The following is a 25,358-nucleotide window of genomic DNA, read 5'->3' as shown; positions in this document are numbered from 1 at the left end:
CCTGAACACTTCTCCCTCCTGAAAGCTGCTGTGTTACACCTTCTGTTTGCATTGTTTTGTTTGTTTGGTAACTCTTTGCAAGTGTTACATAATATTCTTTTCTGTTTCAAAAACAAAAAACCTTCCCTGTTACCTTACCCAGGGAAAAGGGACCTACTTAGCCTGGGGCTATTACTCTCCTATAGCCTTCTATTACTCTCCTATAGCCATCTGGCCTAACCCTGTCACAGTGCTCCTTTTTGTATCTCGATCGTCTAGGGGCCCCACTGGTTGTTTAGCAGGCTTCCTGCTTCTGATGTACTTAAAAAACATTTTGTTATTATCTTTTGAGTTTTTGGCTAGCTGTTCTTCAAACTCCTTTTTGGCTTTTCTTATTACATTTTACATGTCACATGATACTGGAATCCATCTTAAACCTGGTGCTTTTCCATTTAGAAGGAAGGGTGGGAACTCAGAGAGAGACAAAGGATTCCCACCTTGTGCCAAAGATATAAGAGGGGGTGGAACAGAACAAAGATGGCTGCCAGTCATCAGAAATCACCTAGTTACCACCTGAGCTGGAACTAACAAGAACTGTACCAGGGGAAAGGATTGTGCCGAGACTAGAAAGGAGTCTAGTCTGTGAAAGAAGCTTACTGAAACATCTCTGAGGGTGAGATTTACCTGTATTCAGTTTCTTAATGTATTAGGCTTAGACTTGCATGTTTTATTTTATTTTGCATGGTACCTTACTTTGTTCTGTCTGTTATTACTTGGAACCACTTAAGTCTTACTTTTTATACTTAATAAAATCACTTTTGTTTATTAATTAACCCAAAGTAAGTAATTAATACCTGGGGGAGCAAACAGCTGTGCACATCTCTCTATCAGTGTTATAGAGGGCAGACAATTTATGAGTTTACTCTGTATAAGCTTTATACAGAGTAAAACGGATTTATTTGAGGTTTGGATCCCATTGGGAGCAGGGTGTCTGGGTGCTGGAGATAAGTGACTTGCTGAACAGTTATTGGTTAAAGTCTACAACTTTGGGGGCATTGACCAGACCCGAGTCTGTGTTGCAGAAGACTAGCATATCTGGCTCAGCGAGGCAGAGTTTTGGAGTCCCAAGCTGGCAATGGAAAACGGGCTCAGAGGTAATTCCAGCACATCAGGTGACATCCTCAAGGGGGTCTCTGTGATCGAACCTGTCACACTTACCTATTCTTTTGTTTGCCCTGGAGACATTTGATTAATATGCTCAATGAGAGTCTTCAGTCAAAAGGAAAGCAAAGAGTAGGTGGCTGACAGAGGAAAGGGAAGTGAAATAGAGGGATCAAGGAAGCTAGCAATTTAAAAGCTAAGAAGAGCAAGGCGTGGAGTTGAGGCACCCATGTTTGCTGTAGGCATAATGATGCAATGTTCTGAAGAAGGGAGCAATCACAGAGCAGGGGTTTGGTTGCTGTACAATTATGGAGAAACAGAAGAAGAGTACAGGCTGGACACTGAGAAATAAGCATATAACTATGGGTTAGTAACTCTACTGCACTCCGATTAACCAAGACAATTTTTTCAGTATAATAAATCACCAATTTAATAAAACATTGTTCTTGTGTGGCCTGATCATGTGTTGCTGGTTACTTTGCAGTATAGAACCACATGATGCTTTTCTTCCGGAAATCTCAAAGCATTTTAGACAGATAGGTATTTATTAACCCCATTGTACAGACTGAACAATTGAAGCATGCACCTGAGTCTACCCTAGTCTTTTGTCCCTAAAATTTCCCACAATTGCTATCACCAGTGGAATTGTACCAGTTATAGCAAAAGTGAAAAGCATAGGGAAACATATAGCGTAGACAATGGTAGGATGCATTCAGTGAGTTACTGGCAAAATTCAGGAAAAGAAACAAGGAGTCTTGATTCTGTCTCCTAATATTATTTTTTTTTATTTCTTTTTTGAGTAGTGGTGGCACCTAGGAGCCCCAGTCCTGGATGAGGAACACACTGTACAAACAAGGAACAAAAAGATGGAATGTCAGGAGCAGGGGTGTCAGAACAGTGAGAGCCAAGGGGCCATGGCTCCCCCGCACCAGCCATAGGCGAGTGACAGGTGGGTAGGGAATGGAGAGGAGCAAGCAGGGGCCAGGATCTTTGGGGGGAAGAGGTGGCACAGGAGTGAGGCCTTGGGGGAAGCAGTAGTGTGAGGGCTTGGCGAGAAGGGATGGTGTGGGGGCGGGGCCTCAGAGAAAGAAGTGGCGTGAGGGCCAGCCCTCAGGGGAAGGGACGGAGGAAAGGGACCACGGTTCGGGCACTGATGGGGGAGGAGGGCCCCCCTCACACTTTTAGGGACCTTCTGCTGCTCAGGAGTCCCTCAGAATCAGCAGTGGCATTTTACAAATATCTTATTTCTACTCAGAATTGGGATTTATGCAGAAGGATGGGGAAGTTTCTTATTCAGCGTGATAAGCTGACTTTACTAGATCAGTTCACAGATTTTAAGGTCAAAGACGGGACCATCATGACCATAGTCTGACCTCCTGCACAATGCAGGCCATACATTTGTGCCAGTAAGTCCTGCATCAAGCCCAATAATTTTTGGCTGAACCGAAGCATATCTTTTAGAAAGACGTCCAATCTTGATTTAAAGACTTGAGTGACGCATGGGAACCAACATTTAGGGAAAAATTTAGCTAGTGTTTTACTGGTTTTGAAAATAATAATAATAATAAACTAAAGTAATTTGTGTTTGTGGTTCAGGGACTGGTCAAGAACAAATAATAGCAAAGTTATGGGGCAGTTCTTTATTTTAAACAGATAAGAACAAAACAAAAAATATCCTAAGGGCCTAACAAGACATGTACTTATCATCATCCTGACATCTTTGCTTTATGTTGTATCTCTTTATCCCTCTCTTCATTCTTTTTAGATGGATGTTCCAGGATGGGATTGTCTTCCTCTGTGTTTGAATAGTTCCTAACATATTTTGAGCACTGCTGCAATCAAAATAAAATAACAGATGGGACCACTAACAAGGGGAGCTAATTTTTAGAGTTTACATGTTTGACAACGTCTTTAAGTTCAAATACCAAACTTTATGTCCTGATTCTGAAAACTGACCCATGTAGGGTGACCCTTGCTCCCACATGAAGCCCCACTGAATTTAAATATTCAGATTGTGAAACAGTATCTAATAATGCACGGCTTCCCGAACACTTTGTGTCAGAAGCATAACTGTGTCATGCATCATTAAGCGGACAGCCTGGCTTATAATTTATGAGGAATCTAAAAAGATGACATAAAATACGTTTGTCATTATATTTTTATACATAGCTAAAGACCAATTCTCAGAAATTCTACTGATATACATACATTTTTTTCCTTTTCCTGGCCAATCTTTAAGCATAGGTTGGAGAATTAGGGAGCCAATTGTACAGACTGCAGAGCATTGTAGGGTTTTATGATAGACACTACTGTGTAAATACAGCAAAGAGTCCTGGGACACCTTATAGACTAACAGACGTATTGGAGCATGAGCTTTCGTGGGTGAATACCCACTTCGTCGGATGCATGTAGCGGAAATTTTCAGAGGCAGGTATAAATATGCAAGCAAGAATCAGAGCTAGAGATAATGAGGTTAGTTCAATCAGCGAGGATGAAGCCTTCTTCTAGCAGTTGAGGTGTGTGTAAATACAGGTTATTAAAATCTGCCCTGATACTACAATCAGATCTGTGCAGATAAACCCCTTGTGTCTCTGTCCACAGAACCCCACTGAAGCTAATAGGGCTGTGTTTACATCCATCTGGATAGAACCGATTGCAGGATCCAGGCCTTGGACAGTAAACTCTTCAGAATTCGGACAATGCTTTATTTTTTTATTTGGGAATAAACTGCCATACACTTTTATAGTAATATAGAGAAAAACTTAATGTTTTAGTATAATTATTATTATTTTTCACTCTAGATACCTCTTTTCCCTTCAACACACTATTGTTGTAAGTGCCAGTTGTCCACCTGGCTACCATCCTCCACCTCAGAGGATCAGTAAGCAGGTATTTAGTTGGTGAATCGCTCTGATAACCCTCAAGCTCATAGATGTGAGATTTTCCTAATCCTAGCCCTAGTACTGACTTTCTGGTTTGCTTTCCAGGACATAAGGATTGAACTCCAATAAGAAAGGCCTCGTATACAGCAGAGAGGTGACATACAGTGTACACTTTACTGGTGTATCAACAGGAGAAGCTAAGATGCGAGAGGGGAGGAAGAGGGGCTAAATCACAACGTCTCCCTACTAATAATCCTCAACGTTTAGCTAGCAATCAACCAGGGGTGCTGCTGGAATAATTTTTACAGTGGGGGTGCTCAGAGTCTTTGAACCAAACTGTAAAACCTGTATATGATGGAAACCACTTTAGCATCGGTTCCAGCACCTATGCACGCTACACAATGGGGCATAGTCGTGGTGGCTCTAGGCCCAGTGGGCTTCTTTCTGCAGTGCAGCAGGAAGGTTATTGCCATTACCTTTGGGACGTTTGCGAACGCTTATACTTGGCTCTGTAGTTCTAAAGCACGGTGTCCCGTTGCAGCACAACGGCGGCGGCGCAACAGGTATGGGCAGCAAATGCAGCCCAGCCGCCCGCAGCAGGAGGAAACCAGTTCTGGGCGGCGACAGTAGCAGCGCGCGGTAGCTTCCCTTCCCCTCAGCTCAATCACCTTCCGCTGCCCTACTTTGCAACACGAGGGAGGGGGAGATCTTAACGCTGAGCTGTCAGACGGGACTCGTTTCTCGGCGGAATGATTCCAAACCCTACTCGGCTTCCGGGGGCGGAGTGTCTCTGTGAACATCGGCGGCGCCGCGCGCGGACGGGGGCAGTCGCAGGCTCTGGAGCTGGCTGGTGGCGGCAGTTTGGCGCCTTCCCCGCCTGTGCGCGCGCTCACTCCGGTCTGAGTCGCCTCCCGTCCCGGTCCCTCTCGCCGCCGCGGACACCCCCGAAGCCGCCTCCGTACTGGGCTGGGTCTGCGTCTCCGAACCGACTTCGTCCACAGCCTGGAAGCTCTCAATATGAACGGTGTCGTCTGCGCTGAAAGACACCAGGTACCTGGCTCCAGGGCCGGGGGCGAGGGAGGAGGCCCGGGGGGCAATGAGGCTGGGCTGGCGGATTCTTCCTCTCGGGCCGCGTAAGGCTGTGTGAGTCTGATGGCCGGGCCGCGCGCGGCGCCATGTTGGAGCACCGCGTGTCGTAGCGCGGGCTGCCCAGCTTCGCCCAGGCTGGCGCCCTTCTTCACCTGTAGCGTGGCGCGCGCGCGCGCGAATGGCGGATCCCGCCGCCTGGAGCAGGGGCCTGGCGCGCGAGCCTCGTCCGCCGTCCTCCCGCCTGGGGGAGTCCCGGGTCACTGCCGCTCTCGGGGAGACGGGCACATGGTTTTCGCGTGCTAGGGGGTCAGTTTCTGGGGGAGGAAAGAAGGATAGTGACTGTGAGGCTGGGCGATGCCTTCCTCACCATCCTCAGACCCATTCCCCCAGTTCTCCTTGACAAAGGAAACAATGCGGCTAAAGCCACACTAGCTGTGGGGGTTGCAGGGAACGTCGTGTCGCTCCCTCTCTGCAGTGTGGCAGAGGGACGTGGATAGTCTCCCTCCCCGGTGTTTCTTTTGTTCCTGTCTCCACGTTGCGGGCTCCTGTTGCCAAGCCCAAGGGATTGAACGGCGGCTGTTCCGAAGGGAGTGGACGTTTTAGCCAATCCAGAGCTGGATGCATAATGCATGTTGAACAAGGAGACGGCTACAGTTCTTTTGCCGGGTGGAGGTGGGGGCTAGTGATTTAGGTGCCGTGGGCTGTCTTCTGGTTTCGGATAAAAAGATTCACACACCTAAAATTCAGCCGTTTAAAATGTGATGCCTTGTTGCAACTCATTCATCCCTGTGTCCCATTTCTGAAGGGCTTGCTGGAAGAAGTAGAAGCTGAGTACCATTAGTTCTCTAGAATCTTAGGTTTTGCATTTGAAAAAACAACTTAAGGTTGCAATGATATTAAAAATATGAACAGTGCTGTCTTCATGAAATCTTGTCTAAACTAGGCTTGTGTCTGAAATTTCCCAGAGTTCAGTTCTACTGGTGGTAGCATGGCTAGAGGGCTAATGTGAACCAGTGTGTCAGCTGGTGGGTAGTGACTTACTGGAGGGTGGCATGGCCAGAGAGGCTCATAAGACATTGAAGATCTTATTACAATGTAAAGCAAAGGAAAGCTTGCTCCCCTACTCCCTGCACATACTTTCCCTTCACGGTAAAGTAGTTTGTCAACCTCTGCAAACACACATACCCAAATTTATTATATAGGCTTGATACTTTGACTTGTTTGATGTAAAAATGAGGGAGGTGTTTAAATATTTTTTGACTTCCTATAAGGGGTTGCCAAGCTGGTGGAGAGGATGCATTGCTGTATCTTAATCTCCATGTCCTCCGTAGGTGCTCTGAGAAGTGGTAGATGATGCAGATAAAACAACAGTGGCTAGTCTGCATTCCTGCTTTCTGCAGTTGCTACCATCAGCAGAGTTGCCTCATTAGTAGGAATAGAATGAAATTTTAGAGAAAAGACAAGCATATTCACCTATTGTCTGCAAAGTTCCAGTGTCTCAATTGCCTCTCATAATTTTCCCAAAGTGCAGTAAAGTGAAAACTGACCAGTTTTGTCAGTTTCACTTAGCAGCAATACAAACTTAAAAGAAACAGGGCAATTGTAACTTGATGCTGTGTGGAAAAGCTGAGTGGTAGCAGAGGCAAACACTGGAGTTATTCACTCGGATGGAAGACCCTGAATATAGGCTGTGGAATGGTAGATATATGGAAACACACCATCACCTCAATAATTGCAGTAGCCAGGGGGCTTGTGGATGGGGGAGATAGTGTGGTGCGAGAAAACTGTTCTTTCCAGCAGCTACTAGTGGGGGTGGGCTTCAGATGTCAGACACCTGCTAGCTGGGAGCTACAAAAGATGAAGCCACCAGACACACAGTACTGTGTTGATTATATTAGCTGTCATAAGTTTACATTTTGAAGCACAATATGCATCCTCGATGGAAAATTATGGCATTGGTGAGCTGCTGCAAGCAAGACAAATTTGACTGCTTCTTTTCCCAATAGCTTGAGGGGGGTGTGTGACTTGGCTTTTTATCTGGCCAGTGTTCAGCTTCTTAGTGTTCTGGGAAATTTTACATGTGAAAAAAGGGAGTGAGTATGAATGAGGGAGTAGGTGTATGGTAAGTCAAGGGAGAGTGATTATTGGAATAGAGAGAGAGAAGTGTGAGAGAAGTAGGAGAGGCAGAAAATACAGAAGAGGTTTAGAGGACATGGTATCTAATGTGTACTCCTGAGGGCATTCTGTGCCAAAAACTAAAAATTCTGCACAGAGTATTTTAAAATTCTGCAAATTTTATTTGTCAAATAAATGTGGAGGCTCCAGCCTGGCATTGGAGAGCACAGGCCACTGGCTGCACAGAGGTGGGAGATCACTGTGCAGCTCCATCTCTTCTCCCTCCCACCCCACCCCACCCCGGGGGACACAGACCCGTGGTGAGGCTGCACCCAACCCTGACACAGTGCAAGGACCAGGCCTGCCCCAGAAACACTCCAGGACCCTGCCTCTTCTTGCTAGGTGCACTGGGTATTGGTAGGCAGGCTCAGCAAGGCAGGATCCAAGTGTGGAGGGGCTTAGTGTGGAGATCCTGGAGTGAGTTGAAAGAGTTCTGTGTGGGGCAATCTGGGTGTGGGCGGGTCGGTGGGGGATTCAGCTGTGGGGAGGATCTGGATGCATAGGAGCTTGTTGAGGGATTCTGGGTGTAAAGGTAATGGGACTCTGCAGGGGGGTCCAGGTGAAGGTAGTTGGGGCTCAGCAGGGGGTGGGGTGGGGAGGATAGAGCTTGGTGGGGGGGTCCAGATGCTGGGGGAGTGGGGCTCAGTGGAGTGGGGATCCAGGTGCAGCTGGTGGGATCTTGGTAGGATGGGGATACGGTAGGTAGCTTGTTGGGGTGCTTCAGGTGCAGGGGGAGTGGGGCTCGTTGGGGGGGTTCTGGGTGTGCGGGGGTGAGGCTTGGCGGGAGGCTCTGGGTATGAAGGGGTCTGGGTGTGTGCATGGGAAGAGAAAATCCTGTCCTCCCCAGCTCAGCCGGGACTAGCAGCTGAGCCTGGCGCAGGGTAGGAGCCACCATCCAGGTCTTCCCCAGTCCCACACCTGCCGCACAGTGATTTACCTTTCTGCAGGCTGCCCTGGGCTCCCAAAACATACTGCTGGGGAGGGTCGTATGACCGCTCTTGTAACTTTCCTTTGCCTCTCCTTTAGAAAGTCATTTTTCTGTGGGGAAGTAAAGAAATCGGTGCGGGACATAAGTTCTGCACATGTGTAGTGGCGCAAAATTCCCCCAGGAGTAAATGTGGAGGGTGGAAAGAGGAAAAAAGAAGCATGCTGAAAGCAAGTGCATCAAGAAGGCGGACATAATGACCTAATCTGGGAAAGAATTAAAACTTTCAGGAAAGAAAAGGTGACACAAAATTTAAAACATATTAAATAGAAATTTGAGATATATTTTCAGCTAACAAATATGTTATAGTAAATTCACTGACCCATTTTTCATTTGGTACTACAACTAAAGATTATGTGGTTATGTCACCTCCTTGTTACATTTTGTTGAAGACATTGTAGTCCTTAATGACCATTCCAAGATCTCTCTCTTTAGTAAGTTGCGCTGCATACATAGGACTATACTCTCTGGTCTAGAGTGTGTTGATATATCTTAAATACATTTAGTCCCTTTTTTAAACTATCTTTACCTCAAATACAAATCCAGACATACAAAGGTGGCATTTATTGATCATTATAAAAAAATGTGAGAGAGTTCAGGATAACTCAGGAAGGAAACCTATTCATGAAGACTTCGGGTTTTATATTCTGGTTTCTAAATAATGAATGGACTACAAGTAGACATAAGTGTGACCTAAATATCTTGCAAAATAGAACATGAAAAGCAAGAAAGCCTGCTGCAACTAAAAAGGTTTATTGGGTTAATTAAGTTCCTTTTTATTTGATCATAAAATCAAATTTTTGCTACAGGATTTTATCAAATTTTAAAATTTAGAGTCTTAATCCTACAAACACAAGTATGTGGGCCTGGCACAAAAAAACAATGTTCTTTTGCTTTCCCCACAATATTAAGGGAATGTAGTGTTCAGGGAAAGAGCTGATTGACAGCAGTGAAGATTGGAAGAGTTTATTCCAGAAATAAAATAAAATTAAAAAAAACCCAACAGGCAAATGCAGTCCAGGTTTATTCATATTACCGTGTTGGTGTATCTCATTACTTTTCTACAGGACAAAATAAGTAATGTCTCTTCACCCATTCAGTCTATGGCACCTCTACAACTAATGTCATTTATGATGGTGGTTTATATGCAGTGAACTCCTTTTCAGTAGAAACTGCATTAAGACTCAAATTTGTTTCACATAAGACACCAGTTACTATAGAATTTGGCAAGATTTGAACCACAGACCTAGAAGCATAACACTATATTTTATTACTGAAGATTACTTATCTATCTCGCAGGAGTGGGGGGGGGGGGGTGAGATTCTGTGGCCTGCCTTGTGCAGGAGGTCAGACTAGATGATCATAATGGTCCCTTCTGACCTTAATATCTATGAATCTATTAAGACATCTAGTTCTCCAAATTCCTTTCTATGCCCAACAAATATAATTATTTAAACTGTTTTAAGAACAGTATCAAAATAATTTCAGTATAATATTTTTAAAGCAGTCGAGTGTTTCTTTAAGTCTGATTTTAAATATTAAATTAAAATGAACATTTTGGTTGTGGAAATTCAAAAGTCTATCCTTCTAAATGATACAATGTATATGAGAAATGTTGACTTGCAAATTTAGACATTTACTCTTGTATTTGTATTTAAATTTCAGTTTCATTGTTAAAGGATTCTAAATAAAGAGTTAAGTTTTTTATTTAACTATATAGCTTAAAGGGACATTTTGTAGTTGATTATTCAGCATTTCTGTCACTGTCAGAAAGTGGAATGAAGTTCTGGAACAGTCTTCTAATAGGAATCTTGGCGCAAACAACTGAATTAGTTTTGAGAGAGAGCTGGACAAATTTGAGTGTAATTGTATGATGGGGTTGCTTGTGATGGTAACGGCTAGGGCTCAACAGCTGGGGCTCACTTCAGGTTTACATTTTATGTTTCTAAAAGCTCATGCTTCAAGGTTTAGCTAGCTGCCTGCAGGGGTCAGGAAGGTATTTCCCCTTCCCCAAGTGGAGGAGGAGGAGTTGTTGTTTTTAAATCTTCCTCTGAAGCATCGGGAATGGCCACAGCTGAAGATGGGACATTAGATAGGGAGGGCCAGGGCTCTGAGTTAGCACCAAGCATTCCTCCTCTGATGCTTGGCTGACTGGTTTTCTTGCATGATCAAAGGGTCACTGATCGCTATCATGGTGTAGGGAGGGAATTTTCCCCCAGATCAGAAAACAGTGACCTTGGGGGTGGGGAATTGGGGGTGTTTCTTCCTCTGCAGCATGTGTGTATGGTCACTTGCCAGCATTATCTTGTGGGTATATCTCACTTAATCATTTCCCTTCCATTGTGGGCACTTTGGACGCTGGTGAACCTGGGTCCATCCTGTTCTCTTCCTGTGGCACATAATTGTATGCAGTGTAGTTGTAGCTGTGTCAGTCCCAGGATATTAGAGACACGAAGCTCGAAACATGTATCTCTCCAACAGAAGTTGGTCCAATAGAAGATATTACCTCATTCATCTTGTGGCACATAATTGTTACTCTCCTGTGGGCTGTAATGCTGTGGTCTAATTTTGGTTGTTGGAATTAGTGTGTGGGTGCTCCGTGTGGTGGCCAGGAGGTCAGACGAAATGCTCTAGTGGTCCCTTTTGACCTTAAACTTTATGACCATTACTTTTTGCCAGCTGAGAATGTATTGAGTTCGCCATTAAAAAATGTGAGAGAGTACTTGGAACAAAATTTGTGAGGATAGATTATATAGAGAGAAGTTAACTGTACAGTTAAACATTCTAGCCCTGGATTTGAAAGGGATATTAATTGCTTAATCTGAAACATAAAATACTGAAATTATTTTGTTTTATATTTAATTATTAACTTTTGTTTGGTTGTTGCAGATTATGATGCATGATTATCACAGAAGAAATTCATGTCTATAGCTCTTAAGGACTTGATTACATCATTTGCAAGCCTGCTAGTTTTGGAATAGTCATTGCAGCTCACAGGACACAACCCGTCTGCCTGCACTTCAGCAAATTGTCTTCATATAAGAAGATATTAAAGTGACGTGCTCTGATTTAACACGCCATTACTATTGGATTATTTAAGGTTTCCCAGTTATAAATTTACAGCATTATATTTAGCAGGTGAGTTAATGCTGTTAATTAAATGTGTATAAGATAAAACATATATTTGTAGTTAGCAAATTTTTGTTCTGTTACTGTAATAGGCAGACATAACATAGTATTTGACTATAAATGAAAGTGCATGCAAAGGAAGAAGCTTGTAATTAAGTGAAACTTATCATTAGTATGTTTATTTGTGGTAATTTACTCTAGTAAACGACTGAAGTAATTGGATTTACATCTGTGATTTACAGAGTTTTTTTTAATAAGGTTTATCTTCCTTAGTACTAATCTTTACTCTAGTTTCCAGTCTGACCTTAAAATATTAAAAAAAATTAAATCTTATGCTAATTACATGCCTTTAATTGCAAACTAAAAATGCAAATTGTTCTGTAATAATAAATTAGAAATAGCATACTTCATGTTCTTTTCTGAAAAGTTGTTTGGCTAACTTTATAGTATGGGATTTTCAAATGCATGTCTAACATCTTCATTAGGCACTTCTGAAGTTACATCCTCATTTTCCTTGTCAATCCTACAGGCTTCTTTAAATCTGAAGTCTAGTCAAACTCATCAAATAAGTTGTCACTTCAAGTACTATTCTGCCTCTGAGTTTCCCTGTCCTTTTTTGAAATTCTTGCAATCACACTTTTCTGTTTCACCTATATAACTATGTGAATGACCCACACAAACAGAAGTGACTGATTTGACTGAGTCCAGGGAAACTGACAACTCATAAATTGCTGTCAAATGCACAAAGTAAACTTTGAAAAAATAATTTCTCCTGTTATAATAATTTTAGGGTTTCGCTACATGATGCTACAGTGCAAACTACAAGAGTATGAACTGTAGAGCATTATTAACTGCCTGTGTAGACCCTGCTGCCTCAAACTAAAAGTTACCTGACTAGATTAATGTGCACTAGGTGCCTTTTCATTTATATCAGAAGAGTCCACACAGGGCAGTTAGACAGCTCTACAAATTAAATCACTCTCCTCTAGTTTGCACTGTGGTGCTATGTAGATCAGACCATAGGCATTATTTATAAATAGGTAAAACTGCAGGTAGAAAAGACTTCTAACTTGATAGTGATCCTTTAAATATATGTTTGCTAATTGTTCAGGATGTTTCATTCTAATGTTATTACATAAAGCTAAACTTTTTAAAGATTTTTTTTGTACAGTTGAAAACTGTATATAAAGTAGGCCTTAAGAGTAGTTTAAACAGAAGGTTGAAGTCCTGGCACTTTTCAACTATGAATTTGCTTTCTTTGACCTCTGAAATGGTTATATTGTGCAGACCTAATGAACCATGCATGGCATGGAGTCCAGAGAACCAGGGGAAATTAGTTCAGAGGAACATACAGCACGAATCTTAGAATCATAGAAATTAGAGATGGAAAAGAGCTGTTATCCTCCCCCTGCCAGTGCATTTTGTCCAGTCTAGTTTTAAATGGGTCACTGCTCTTTATTTTATTGACATCAAACAAAGCGTCTATATATTTTGAAAGAAGGAGCTGGTAATAAGGAAATAATTTATACACTTTGGTGCTGTGTATGTAAACTTTACAAATTGAAAGAAGCTTACTTTTTTTTTTTTTTTTTTGGACAGCCAAATCAACAGCAAAATGATTCCTAATGGGTATTTGATGTTTGAAGATGAAAACTTCATAGAATCATCTGTTGCCAAATTAAATGCCTTGCGTAAAAGTGGTCAGTTCTGTGATGTTCGGCTTCAGGTAGGTTACAAAGTGTCATCTGGGTGCAACATTTAAACAGTGCTCTTTGTTGTCTGTATACATTGATTCTGTGACTCTTAAGACTTTAGAATCTGATTTTCCATGGGATATAAATTCAGAGAAATATAGTTAAAAACCATATATTGCTAGTTGAAAATGTAGCCGTTTAATTCATCTGGTGCAAATTGAAAAAAAAGTATATTGATAAAATAATTTTTCTAATATATAGTTATGAACAAGACTGCATAATACTTTGCATTTTTGTAATGTACATTCTTAATTTTTTACTGTCCTCTCATGTATGTTTTTAAAATAAAGGTATGTGGACATGAGATGTTGGCACATAGAGCAGTCCTAGCTTGCTGCAGTCCCTACCTGTTTGAAATCTTCAACAGTGATAGTGATTCTCATGGAGTTTCTCATGTTAAATTTGATGATCTCAATCCACAAGCCGTTGAAGTCTTATTAAATTATGCCTACACCGCTCAGTGAGTATTACTTTGCTAATAAGTAATAAGAGATAAATATTAATATTATTTATTTTAGAATAACACCTAAATTTCTTTAATAGGTTGAAAGCTGATAAAGAGCTAGTAAAAGATGTATACTCTGCAGCAAAGAAGCTGAAGATGGAGAGAGTCAAGCAGGTATAATTTGCAGCTACTACAGCAGTCCCATTATTAACCTTTGAGTGGCAGAGAAAACACTATATTTAAAGTGAACTGGACACTCAAGTGAGATTATACTGTGGAAAAGTGATTAAAATGACTACTTGTCGCTCAGGCAGTCTGTTCTTTGTGTACTCAAAATCATATGTACTGATTTTTAGTGACAGAAAGGTGCTTACGACTTCCACACCTGTTAACGCTGTCGAACCAAGATAACAGGAACGGATTCTGTACTGGTGTTTTATCACTAGAACTGTTGACTTAATTCCAGTCAGTTACATCCGTGCAAGCCCACTGAAGGCACTGAGCTCGCAGAGAAGGCATAGTTTGGCCTGAAAAACTGTAACTCATATATGAATATGAATAATCCCCATTGACTCTCAAATTCCTGGTTGTTGGCAGTCTGTTTGTAAACAACACATTCGATAGGGGAGACAGGCTACAAATTCATTTAAGAATAAACAATATGAACCTTGATAGGTGCTTAGATAATATAATGTGGAGGCCATAAGTACTCAGGTAGATTTTATTTAACAAAACCACTAGAGATTGAAATGTTGCCTTTCTGAAAGAGTTGACCAGAAAATCTGTATCATAACTCTACTGTGCTCCCTTTCTATGGTATCTTTCATATTAAGTGTTTGCCATATGTTGAAAAAGAAATGTATGTATAAAAGTGTAATATGCTACTAGTAAATTTGGGATATTACTCAATTTTTTTTTAAAGGTTTGTGGTGATTACTTGCTCTCTAAGATGGACGTTCAGAGCTGCATCTCTTACCGGAACTTTGCAAGTTGTATGGGAGACTCACGTTTGTTGAACAAGATTGATGGTTACATTCAGGAACATTTGTTGCAGATTTCAGAACAGGAGGAATTTCTCAAGCTTCCACGGTTAAAGGTTAGTAGCAATTTAAAGCTGTTTCTTTAATCTTGTAACGAAATAAACCTAGGTAGTTAAGGTAGGAGGGATAGAACATAAGAACGGCCATACTGGGTCAGACCAAAGGTCCATCTAGCCCAGTATCCTGTCTTTTGATAGTGGCCAATGCCAGATGCCCCAGATGGAATGAACAGAACAGGTGATCATCAAGTGATCCATTCACTGTTGCTCATTCCCACTTCTGGGAAACAGGCTAGGGACACTGCCACTGCACATACTGGCTAATAGCCATAGTAAGGTAAACAGTAAAAATCGCTGGTTCCTTTTTCAATGGTGGAAACATTTCACACATGCTTCAGAGTAACAGCCGTGTGAAACACATCGGATGAAGTGAGCTGTAGCTCACGAAAGCTCATGCTCAAATAAATTAGTTAGTCTCTAAGGTGCCACAAGTACTCCTTTTCTTTTCACACATGCTGAGTTTGCAGAGTAGTTTTCAAATTGTTTAACACCGTATGCTAGCATTTTATATAACATTTTTCTGTTAGAAGTCTTCATTAGATTACATTCATTGGTGCCATGACACTTGGTTGTGCATGATACATGCGGTCTTCTATTCTGAGAAGACTTTAGATATTAAGTCAAAATTAAAGGATGTAAAATTATCATTTCTGTTGCCAGGGTGTAGGAAAACAGCTAGGGGCTGACCATTGGTGGAATGGTAAAGAGTAGTATATGCATTCATTTTCAGTATGCAGAGCTAGAAAATTCTGTCGTGTTTTAATTTCTTTAGGAATAATTAACTTCAGTAAAATACTGACATGCTGTAAACTTATAACTTGTATGCAGTAGTGTAAGATGGACACTAACTATTCTTATTTTTAACTCAAGCTTGAAGTAATGCTTGAAGACAATGTTGGCTTGCCTAGCAATGGCAAATTATACACAAAGGTAATCAACTGGGTGCAGCGCAGCATCTGGGAAAATGGAGACAGTCTGGAAGATCTAATGGAAGAGGTTAGTCTTTAAGTAAATGGGATTAAATAGTTTTAAAAAAATTAAACTTCTGTGACATGAAAGATGATCCCTTTTTTCTTTTATTTTTTTAACCATGACCCTAAAGAATTTAAATTTTACTATAGGTACCCATAAGCTGAGAAACGGGGGGGGTGTCCAGGTGAGCTGAATGAACTGTTCAGTCTGGTCTTCTGCTTTCCTTTTTTGTTTTTGTTTTCTCACTGTGTGCTGTTTAACAACTTCAAAGTGCATTTAACTTTGCTTTGGAAATGGGGAGGTGGTACTGAAACTTGCTGTAGATTCTTAAATGTTTTCTTCCACAGGTTTTTTTGCTTGTTAGTGAGAAGTAGGTAAAAGCTTCTAATGGTTGTTCCTCCCCATTGATTTATCTCCCCATAGGTTTATTAACAAAACTAGGATACCAAGGCTGAAGAACCAAGAAGAAACCTCAAGTGTATTGACACGTAATGAAGCAGCAGTCCTGCCCCAGTTCTCCTAAGAAAATCCGCTGTGGGCAGAGAACGATGATGATGATTTAATGGTGTTTACTTACTCCTTTACAGGATATCTTATTTTTAATGTTTTGTGTGTTGTTTAATGGCTTTACTCATGAATACCGCTAGAACAGTTACACTGTGGGCAATTTTTTTAATATCTGCATTTTTTGAATTCTAAATTTTTAACTTGCTTGGAAAAATGAAGTTTCACAAAACCTGTTGCTCATCATAAAATCTTTCCAGTTTGTTATTCCAGGCAAGGTAGATAATCAGAATACTTTTGTATAGGCAAAAGTACATGTTTATACTGTCAAATATATTCTCACATGTATGTTTCCCCTTTCAATAGTTATTTTTTAAAATGCTCTGATTTTCCCATTTGCAACTCAGGTGTCCTTGATTAATGTATTGCATTTGGTAACAAATCATGGGCAACATTTTCTCCAGAACTTACATTTTTGATCCCCTCTTCCAATTCCTTACTTTCCTTTTTAGAATCCAATCTTTGGCTTCACATGCCCCCTCCACCTCCCCTTTTTTTGTGGGGGCCACAGAAAGCATTGTGTTTGCAATTCAGAAAACTTGTTTGCAGGGAATAACGAGTGCTTGCATGAGATTGTGGATTTGTATAATTTATTCTGAAAGATAATGTACATTGTACTTGTGATATATATTAGTTACTGTACTGGTAAATAATAGAAGTCCTTGAAAAATGAAGATTTCTTTCAAGCTGATAAATCAAGGATCGTTCAGCCGATATTTGAAGACTTTCACCATGACGTCTGCTTCCTTTTAATTTTGCCATTCTACTAGATTAAGATGAGACGACATGACAAGCTGTGCTGCAGAGGACCTTCTGGAGTTTGTGTAAATCTGCCTGTTGTTAAGTAGCTATGGAGACAGCAGCCACATGGGTATTCTGTTCCTGTTTTGCAGGTTCAAACGTTGTACTACTCAGCTGATCACAAGCTGCTTGATGGAAATCTACTAGATGGACAGGCTGAGGTGTATGGCAGTGATGATGACCACATTCAGTTTGTGCAGGTACAAAGTGCACATGGTCTGAGGTTTCATCAGGTACAAATTTGGTTAGAGCAATTTATAGCACACCTAAAATCTTGTGTACTATAGTAAAGGGAAGAAGCAGTATCTCGATGATTAATGCAGATAGGAAAACATTTTGCAGAAACAGCTTCTGTGTTGGTATTGGCGGTTCACTTGCTTCATCTTGTTGTTAACCGTACTAATTTCAGTGCTAAATGTGTGTTTTTAAAAACAAAACCCAGATTATCAAAGAACTGAAAAGATACAGAAGAGGGAGGCAAGTACAAGAGATGCTATAATAGAAATATTAGAAAAATCAAATTTAATATTAATAGCTTGAGAAGGGTGTGGGAGTGTCTAATTTACACAGTTCATATGGATTAGAAGATGTGGATGCCATGACTGAAAAAGTTAATTGGATAAAAACAAGAGGGTGCAGACTGAATGCAAGAGGAGCCAGGCATTAAAGGAATTCTAGAGAAATTTCTCTGCGCAAAATCTAACTATGTGTAAGCATGGACTTGCAAAGGAGGCAGTAAATTCTTTTGATTGTAGAGCCAGAAGAGTGATGTAATAGCTATTCAACTTTCATCTGTGTTTAAATTCAGGCATAAGTCACAAGTTAAATTGAATTTGGTGATTTAATCTTAGTTCTTATTTGTTCACATCCTTGAAAAAATAGACAACTTTGCACAATTATTAGTTTGAGCAAGAAGCAGAAGTATGGAATAGTTAGAGAGGTTGAAAGCCAGAGCAGAGGTATATTGGAAGAGTTGCGCAGGAAAGCATGTTCATTTGTCTTCAGCTATTGTGGTTAGTCCTTGATTTTATAAATGCCAAGTTCATGAATCTTCCCACTTCTATCTTCTCACCCGCCAAACTTTTTAACTAGTTCAAGAAAGGAACTTAAAAAGAAATGGATGGGCTGATAGACCCAAATAAGAGTTACTGTGTCCAAATTTGAACTGCCTCTAGTTCTCATATATTGAGTTTAAATGCAATTTTACTTTGATTTCTGAAGTCATAGGAATGAGAATTGCAGACAGAAGCAATCTGGTTTTGGTAAAGTTTTTTTTTAGTAAACTTTAAAAATACATTTATGGTTGCATAGAGCATGGATTTTAAAAATGAAAATCTGTAAAGAGAAGAGTTGAGTAAATAAACCCCGTTTACCTCAGTGGTATTTAATGATTCTATTGGATTAATTTTGTTCCGACTCAGTAGATCAAATATCTATTGGCAGTTCTCATACTTGGAAGCCAAGGACCAAAGTAAACTTAACTCTGATTTTTTTTTTTTTTCATATTTGCAGAAACTAGGGCAAATATGTTTAAATTGTGTACAGCAATAATTTTTAGATACACTATCATGGAGGATTTAATTCAATCTTTAAATATCCTTTTTTCAAATAATTTAAGGGACATCCATGTATGTATACAAAAAGCTGTAAAAAATGCCTTGGTGGGATTTAATACTTGAAACTGAAATAGTTTCACCATAATGGGGAGGTGGGAAAGAAGACCAGACCCGTTTTAGTTGAGATACAAAAACAAATACATTGTTTGGTCTCCTCAGAAACATATAACTTGTTGGGTAGTTGGTCTGTTACAACGTAAAGTAAAAGAATGTTGGCAGATGACAGAGCCTTGCCATGTGATATATATATGGTTCAGTGCAGAGTATGGGAAATTCTTGGTGGAAAAGCTTATGGATAATCTTAGATTGGGAGCTAGTATTTTACAAATCTGGCTACCTTTTCTTAATATGAAAAACCATACAGTTCAAGGGTCCGCACAGGTGTAAATTTCACCTGTGGGGTTTTAGAACATTGTTACACTGAATTAATAGAATTGATAAATGTTGGACTTTTGCTCTTTACCTGGCTTCTACTTCAAACATTGTCAGTGATGTGATCTGAAATAAGTTTTTTTCCTCCATATCTGTTAAGTCTGAAAAATAAATAGCTTATAAAGTGAAATACTGAATAAACTATACTCGGGATGAGACTCAAGAAAATAACCCTTCCTTGCAAAGTATTAGCATAAGAAAAGTAAGATCAGAGAAATCACTAAACAGGATCATAAAGACAACTGGAAGCCAAATCACAAACACTTAATTTTAGATGAAAACACAAGAATAGCCATATTGGGTCAGACCAGTGGTCCACCTGGTCCAGTATCCTGTCTTCCAACAGTGGCCAATGCCAGATGCTTCAGAAGGAATGAACAGAACAAGCCAGTTATTGAGTGATCCATCCCTGTCGTCCAGTCCCAGCATCTAGCAGCCGGTGCCTTAAGGCCATCCAGAGCATAGGCCTGTGTCCCTGACCATCTTGGCTAATAACCATTGATGAACCTGTCCTCCATTATCTTATCTAATTCTTTTTTGAACCCCATTATAGTTTTGGTCATCGCAACATCCCCAGGCAATGGGTTCCACAGGTTGACTGTGCTGTGTGAAAGGGCCTCTAATCTGAGGAATAGGAATCTATTAAAAACCAATCAGAAATGGGCATTGTAGGCTTAGCCCAAATTCTGAGAGTGTTTGAAAATGCATACTTCCATTTTATTAAGCCTGGCAAAGAATGTGGGTTTGTTTGGGGGTTTTTTGTTTTTTAATCTGGAAGATACAGGAAGTGTGAGAACACTTTGTCTAGTGAAAGTGCATGCTTGACTTCTAAAAAGGAGTTCAGAGGCATATGATTTATAAGGCTGAGTCTGTGATAGAGGCTCAGGTAGTGGTATGAGATGAAATAAATACTAAGGTGGGAGTAAATCAACTTAGGTGTTTTAATTATGTAAGCAATTCTATTTAAAATTTAGGTGTGCTATAAATGATGCTTTGCAGAGGTGGAAACGATCAAGCATTTTCCTCAGTTGTGTGGATTAGTTTAGAGAAGTAAAGGTAGATCAAGGTGTGGTCTCTGGCTAGGGTTCTGTAGCTGCCTTTTGATTTTGCAGAAAAAGCAACCACGTGAGAACGATCACAAGCAGATAAGTAGCAGTTCCTCTGGAAGCTTTTCTTCTCCAAATGCTACTGTACAGAGTCCTAAACATGAATGGAAAATTGTTGCCTCCGAAAAGACTTCAAGTAAGTGTCTACATTTTTTTTGTTTAGGGTTTTCCCTGTTGCACATAATCATAGCATCTGAGCACCTTCCATACATTAATGAATTTCCTTCAATACCCCTATGGGATAGGGAAGTATTGTCCCCATTTTACAGGTAGAGAAGCAGATAAAGTGAATTGCCCACAGTCACTCAGGTCTGTAGCACAGCTGAGATCAAAGCCCAGATATTTTGAGGCCAAGGATGGAACATTTTGGTGAATTGTGAGGAAGGTGGACAAGTGCATTATTTACGAGTGAACCATGAACAGAAGTTATTTTGTGCTTGGGGGGGGGGAGAGACTTCCGCCTAAAATGTTTTCAGATTGATTTATGGGTTTTTTTAGGTAGAATCTTAATTGAGTTGTCTGATACAGTGCGTCTGTATAACTGGAGTGAATTTGGAGTCTGTAAATCTCAACTGTATTAATATTTTAGAATCTCCAGACTTGTTAGGGTTAAGTATAGGCTTATATTTGGAAGCCACTAGTTATTTTAAATATATAGAAAAGTTTTTAAAAATTGTTTTTCAGGTAATACCTACCTGTGTCTTGCTGTTTTGGATGGTGTGTTCTGTGTGATTTTTCTTCATGGGCGTAACAGCCCTCAGAGCTCTCCAACTAGTACTCCACGACTGCTGAAGAGCATGAGTTTTGAGATTCAACCAGATGACCTTATAGAAAAGCCCCTGTCTCCAATGCAGTATGCTCGATCTGGGTTGGGAACAGCGGAACTTAATGGCAAGCTAATAGCTGCAGGTAAAAATACCATTAAAATAATTAAAGCCCAAACTTGTATGGATTGAACCATGTCTAATATACAGTACCTTCCATAACACAGTGATCTGAACAAGGTTCATAGATTCTATGCTAACTTTAATGAAGCTAGTAAACAATGTTTAAGACTTACTTTGATTCCCAATAAACTCCTTGCATGTGATTTCTTGTGGCTTACTGTTAGGTGGTTATAACAGAGAGGAATGTCTGCGCACGGTAGAGTGCTATGATCCACGAAAGGACCGTTGGACTTTTATCGCACCTATGAGAACACCAAGAGCCCGATTCCAGATGGCAGTTCTAATGGTATGTGCAGATTAAAAAAAAAGCATTTTCTTGTGATGTATAAATGCCCATGTAGATTATTTGGATTTTGTGAGAGAAAGTAAGGATGGGATAAACAGATTTAGATCTAAAATGTCCACAAATCCACTCAAAGGTATTCAGAATTTCTAGGATAGTGTTTCAAAAAGAAATATTGCAGCTATGCAGAGGATATTATGATTTCATGCCCCATCTGCCAAGTGGGACAGTTAGTGTTTCAGTATTCAAAAGCAGCCAATTCTATAGGTTTGGCCAGGAGGGATTTTATTTGCTTGTATGGGAATTAGTGAAGAAAACACTTTCTCGGTTTAACTAATAATTAAATAGAGGGGTTTAAACTGTGTCCATTAGAACATGCTGTGCTGAGGAGAGCTGACCCTAGAGACTTCTGGAAATAGTTCTGTCAAGCATTCACATTTTTCTTCATTTGCAGTGTCCTCCTTGGTAGCTCCAGCCTTTGAGGAGGTTGTTCAGCAATGATAAAGATATTGTTCAATTACAGATGCAGAGATCCCTGACAATGCAGAAAGACCGTTTTTCTTAAAATGTAACTTAAGTTTCAGTAATAAATGCTGATACACTAGTCTTGTTTGGTATCTGGTTACATCTCTGGGGTTGTATCTTGAAAAGCTGGATTTGTCAATCCTTAAAAGAAACATACAGGTTCGCGGTAAACTACGTCATATTTAACTGATAACTTAATTGTTCTTGTACATCGGGACTTCCCCTTGCAATTTCTGTTGCTAGCAGTTGAGTAATTGTAATTAATACCAATGAATTGCTATGGAACAGAATTAATTTCAATTCACATGTGAAATAGTGGTTGTTTTTTCTTCCACTTAGGGACAGCTGTATGTTGTAGGGGGATCAAATGGCCACTCTGATGACTTGAGTTGTGGGGAAATGTATGATCCAGAAATAGATGACTGGACTCCTGTTCCAGAACTGAGAACCAGTCGTTGCAATGCAGGTAATGGCTGTTTTGTTGACTGTGGCTGTTTAGTTCCTTACTAATTTATTAGATGATAATCACTTTTATTTATATACAAACAGGAGTATGTGCTTTGAATGGTAAGCTGTACGTTGTTGGTGGCTCAGATCCTTATGGGCGGAAGGGACTGAAAAATTGTGATGTGTTTGATCCTATAACAAAATCTTGGACAAGCTGTGCTCCACTTAACATTCGTAAGTTTGTTGCGCTATTTTTAAAGGAGAATTTTAATGTTGCTGCCTATGTGCATATTTTATTTCTAATAAAAAAGGTAGCTGCCATGCACTAGCAAGTCTGTGTTGCTAAAGTCTTAGGAGTGATGGGTTTGTGGTTTTTTGGGGTCTGGATATAACTGATGGCTTCTGATTTGTAGGTAGACATCAGTCTGCAGTATGTGAGCTAAATGGATATTTATATATAATTGGAGGAGCAGAGTCCTGGAATTGTCTGAACAGTGTAGAGCGTTACAATTCAGAGAATGACACCTGGACTCTGATTGCACCTATGAATGTGGCTAGGCGTGGAGCTGGAGTGGCTGTTCATGATGGTAAGTTTTGAATCTTTCAGCCAGTTAAGCAAAGGATTGGCGGGCGGGGGGGACACGACGACATTCCACATGCTTCCTGGGCTTGATTTTTATAAAGGACTTCAGACAATGGAAGTTGTATCTAGTGAAATCATCAGCATCCGTTATCTAGATAAACAACATTCGAACACTAATGGGAAACTGTTATGGAAGTAATTCTGAAATAAGTACAGAAAACCGGTGTTGGTAACCAAGAGAGCACAAGTAGTTTGGTGGTATTGGGAGTACACAAAACCCCTTTTCCTAGATTTCAACCTCCCTTCATGTTGACTTAATTTAATAATTTATTTTTCACAAATGTACACAAGTAGAGGCTCATGAAGTAGAGGCTTATGGAACATAAGAGGTTAAACTTTTATCATTCCCTTTTAAATAGGAAAACTCTTTGTTGGTGGAGGCTTTGATGGTTCTCGTGCTGTCAGTTGTGTGGAGATGTATGACCCTGCTAAAAATGAATGGAAGATGATGGGAAACATGACTACTCCAAGAAGCAATGCTGGTATTGCAGCTGTGGCAAACACCATTTATGCAGTTGGAGGATTTGATGGCAATGAATTCCTGAATACAGTTGAAATCTACAACCCAGAGTCAAATGAATGGAGCCCATATACAAAAACTTACAAATTTTAACCACTTTAAGTGCCCCTGGCAAACTAACAGGCTTAGTGATGTAATTGTGTTTTAGTAGAGGTACATGTCAGTAGGGGAGGGGAGGGTATAGAAGTTGCCAACAGCAACACAAAGCTTTTGCATATTGCATACTATTAATGTGCTGTATATACTTTTTTTGGAAAGATGAAGGGTGTTGTGTATTTTTGGATTTTGTTACTTAAATTTTGGAAACTGATAATATTGCAAGAGAAACTAAGAACTGATTGGGCATATCATTTCAAGAGCTTCCCCCCCCAGTGTTTGTTTTGCCAATTTGCACATTTTTTCCCTTAGAATGTGTGTTTGGGGCAGGAAGAATAGGGTTTTTGGTTATAGACAGTTGGTTTTTCAGGCTCCCCCACACCCCAGTAACTGGAACAGTCTGTAACAAGAAGCCTTATTTAACATATACAATGCTTTTTTTATTAAAGTTGACATGCCTGCCACTACTTAACCTTTTATGATTGTCTTTTTATAACTTTTTATATACTCAGCAGAATATTACCTGTTGAAGTGAAAGTGGCAGATAGTTATTGAGGCAGAGAGACAATCTTGGCGTTCATAGAGATGGAGTGGGATATTTAATTTACCACTGTACATGAGCATCTAAGCTTTTGCCTCTGCTACAGTATTGTACTTTAGTATGCAACACTGATCATTAAATTTGAATGGTGTTTCTGAACATAACTGAATTTTTATTTAAAAATCATTTTAGCTCCCAATATTTTGACACCTGTTGAAGGTGCTTTCTGTACAGCAGTTTTATTACAAGGGTTGAGCTAATATTTATAAAGCCTGAAGTGTTCATGGTTTTAGAATATTACTAGTGGGTGATAAACACTTCTTAAAATGGTATTTATTTTTCTAGTAGTGCAAGCTGACAAATGTGCTATAATATGAATAGTACTTAATTTGTTTCATAAGCACTCAGTATTATGGTTTGATTCATTTTCTCTATTCATATGTAAAAGTGTTGGTTGGGATGACTTGGTGTCTGTCTAATGTGTAGTGCTGCACATCTAACTTTCTTGGTGCCAAACTTAGCACTTAATGCTTGCTGCTGATGGAAACACATTAAAAGGTACCTTTCAGGAAATCCTTGCACCACAGAATTACTATCAATGTTGTAGTTGTGGCTTTGTTCACAGGTCACTAACAAGCTCTTTATTTAAAAGATAAATCATCATGCAACACAAATGGAAGTGAACCTACCCACTAAAAGCAAAAGTTTAGGATTTGCTAGAGCAGTGATATTCAGGCCTCAGCAGCCAAATTAGCCATCAGCAGTACCCAGAAGTGCCACAGTAGTGAGTTCATTGTTTCATTTACTATTTTTATTTATATATTTTTCTCACAGCAAAATGACTGACCAGGTTTTCTACAATTGGTTAATACTGAACTTAATGTGGCTCATTCAGCATTATTCTAAAGCATAGCACTTCCAAATCTAAGTAAAATGTAGTCAGAAAAACTTCAGTTAAAGTTCTGATCCATACAACTAAATTAGCCTAGGCTTAGGTCTAATGTTCCACAGTGAGCACCCCCCAGCTTTTGTCAATCTTACTCCTTTCCAAGTCTGTACAGCAATGATACTCCACACACTAGAACTAACTATGGTGGGATATTTGAGAGGTGGACCCAAATGTCATAATGCCCATGAACTGAACATTGCTTAGGTATTGTTGGCTAA

The 25,358-nt window shown here is 40.1% G+C and overlaps 1 protein-coding gene and 1 long non-coding RNA gene across 2 annotated transcripts; both read left to right on the top strand.

Moving 5' to 3' along the window:
• The first annotated feature begins 451 nt into the window (after nt 1-451).
• LOC311525066 lies at nt 452-2,979 on the top strand. The gene is made up of 3 exons (XR_014712670.1): nt 452-652; nt 1,944-2,089; nt 2,906-2,979. It is a non-coding gene; the product is annotated as an uncharacterized lncRNA (long non-coding RNA).
• A 1,881-nt stretch (nt 2,980-4,860) lies between these two features.
• Nucleotides 4,861-24,780, top strand: IVNS1ABP (influenza virus NS1A binding protein). Its single transcript, XM_084636828.1, has 15 exons — nt 4,861-5,072; nt 11,161-11,409; nt 13,000-13,126; nt 13,445-13,614; nt 13,698-13,773; nt 14,522-14,695; nt 15,569-15,694; nt 17,128-17,235; nt 20,196-20,325; nt 20,874-21,098; nt 21,301-21,422; nt 22,284-22,410; nt 22,494-22,625; nt 22,805-22,978; nt 23,394-24,780. Exons 3-15 carry the CDS (start codon nt 13,016-13,018, stop codon nt 23,645-23,647), a joined length of 1,929 nt encoding a protein of 642 aa, XP_084492954.1. The 5' UTR covers nt 4,861-5,072; nt 11,161-11,409; nt 13,000-13,015; the 3' UTR covers nt 23,648-24,780.
• The last annotated feature ends 578 nt before the right edge of the window (nt 24,781-25,358 follow it).

Source organism: Lepidochelys olivacea (genome assembly GCF_965140295.1).
Source record: "Lepidochelys olivacea isolate rLepOli2 genome assembly, chromosome: 8".
NCBI lineage: Eukaryota > Metazoa > Chordata > Testudines > Cheloniidae > Lepidochelys > Lepidochelys olivacea.
This window is presented reverse-complemented; position numbering and strand designations above follow the sequence as displayed.

What these genes read in the sequence shown, in the direction of transcription:
- IVNS1ABP (XM_084636828.1), top strand. Translation starts at nt 13,016, where the DNA reads ATGATTCCTAATGGGTATTTGATGTTTGAAGATGAAAACTTCATAGAA. An exon ending in ACCACATTCAGTTTGTGCAG is followed by an intron (nt 17,236 to 20,195) that starts GTACAAAGTGCA and finishes TTGATTTTGCAG; the next exon opens with AAAAAGCAACCACGTGAGAA. An exon ending in TGCCTCCGAAAAGACTTCAA is followed by an intron (nt 20,326 to 20,873) that starts GTAAGTGTCTAC and finishes ATTGTTTTTCAG; the next exon opens with GTAATACCTACCTGTGTCTT.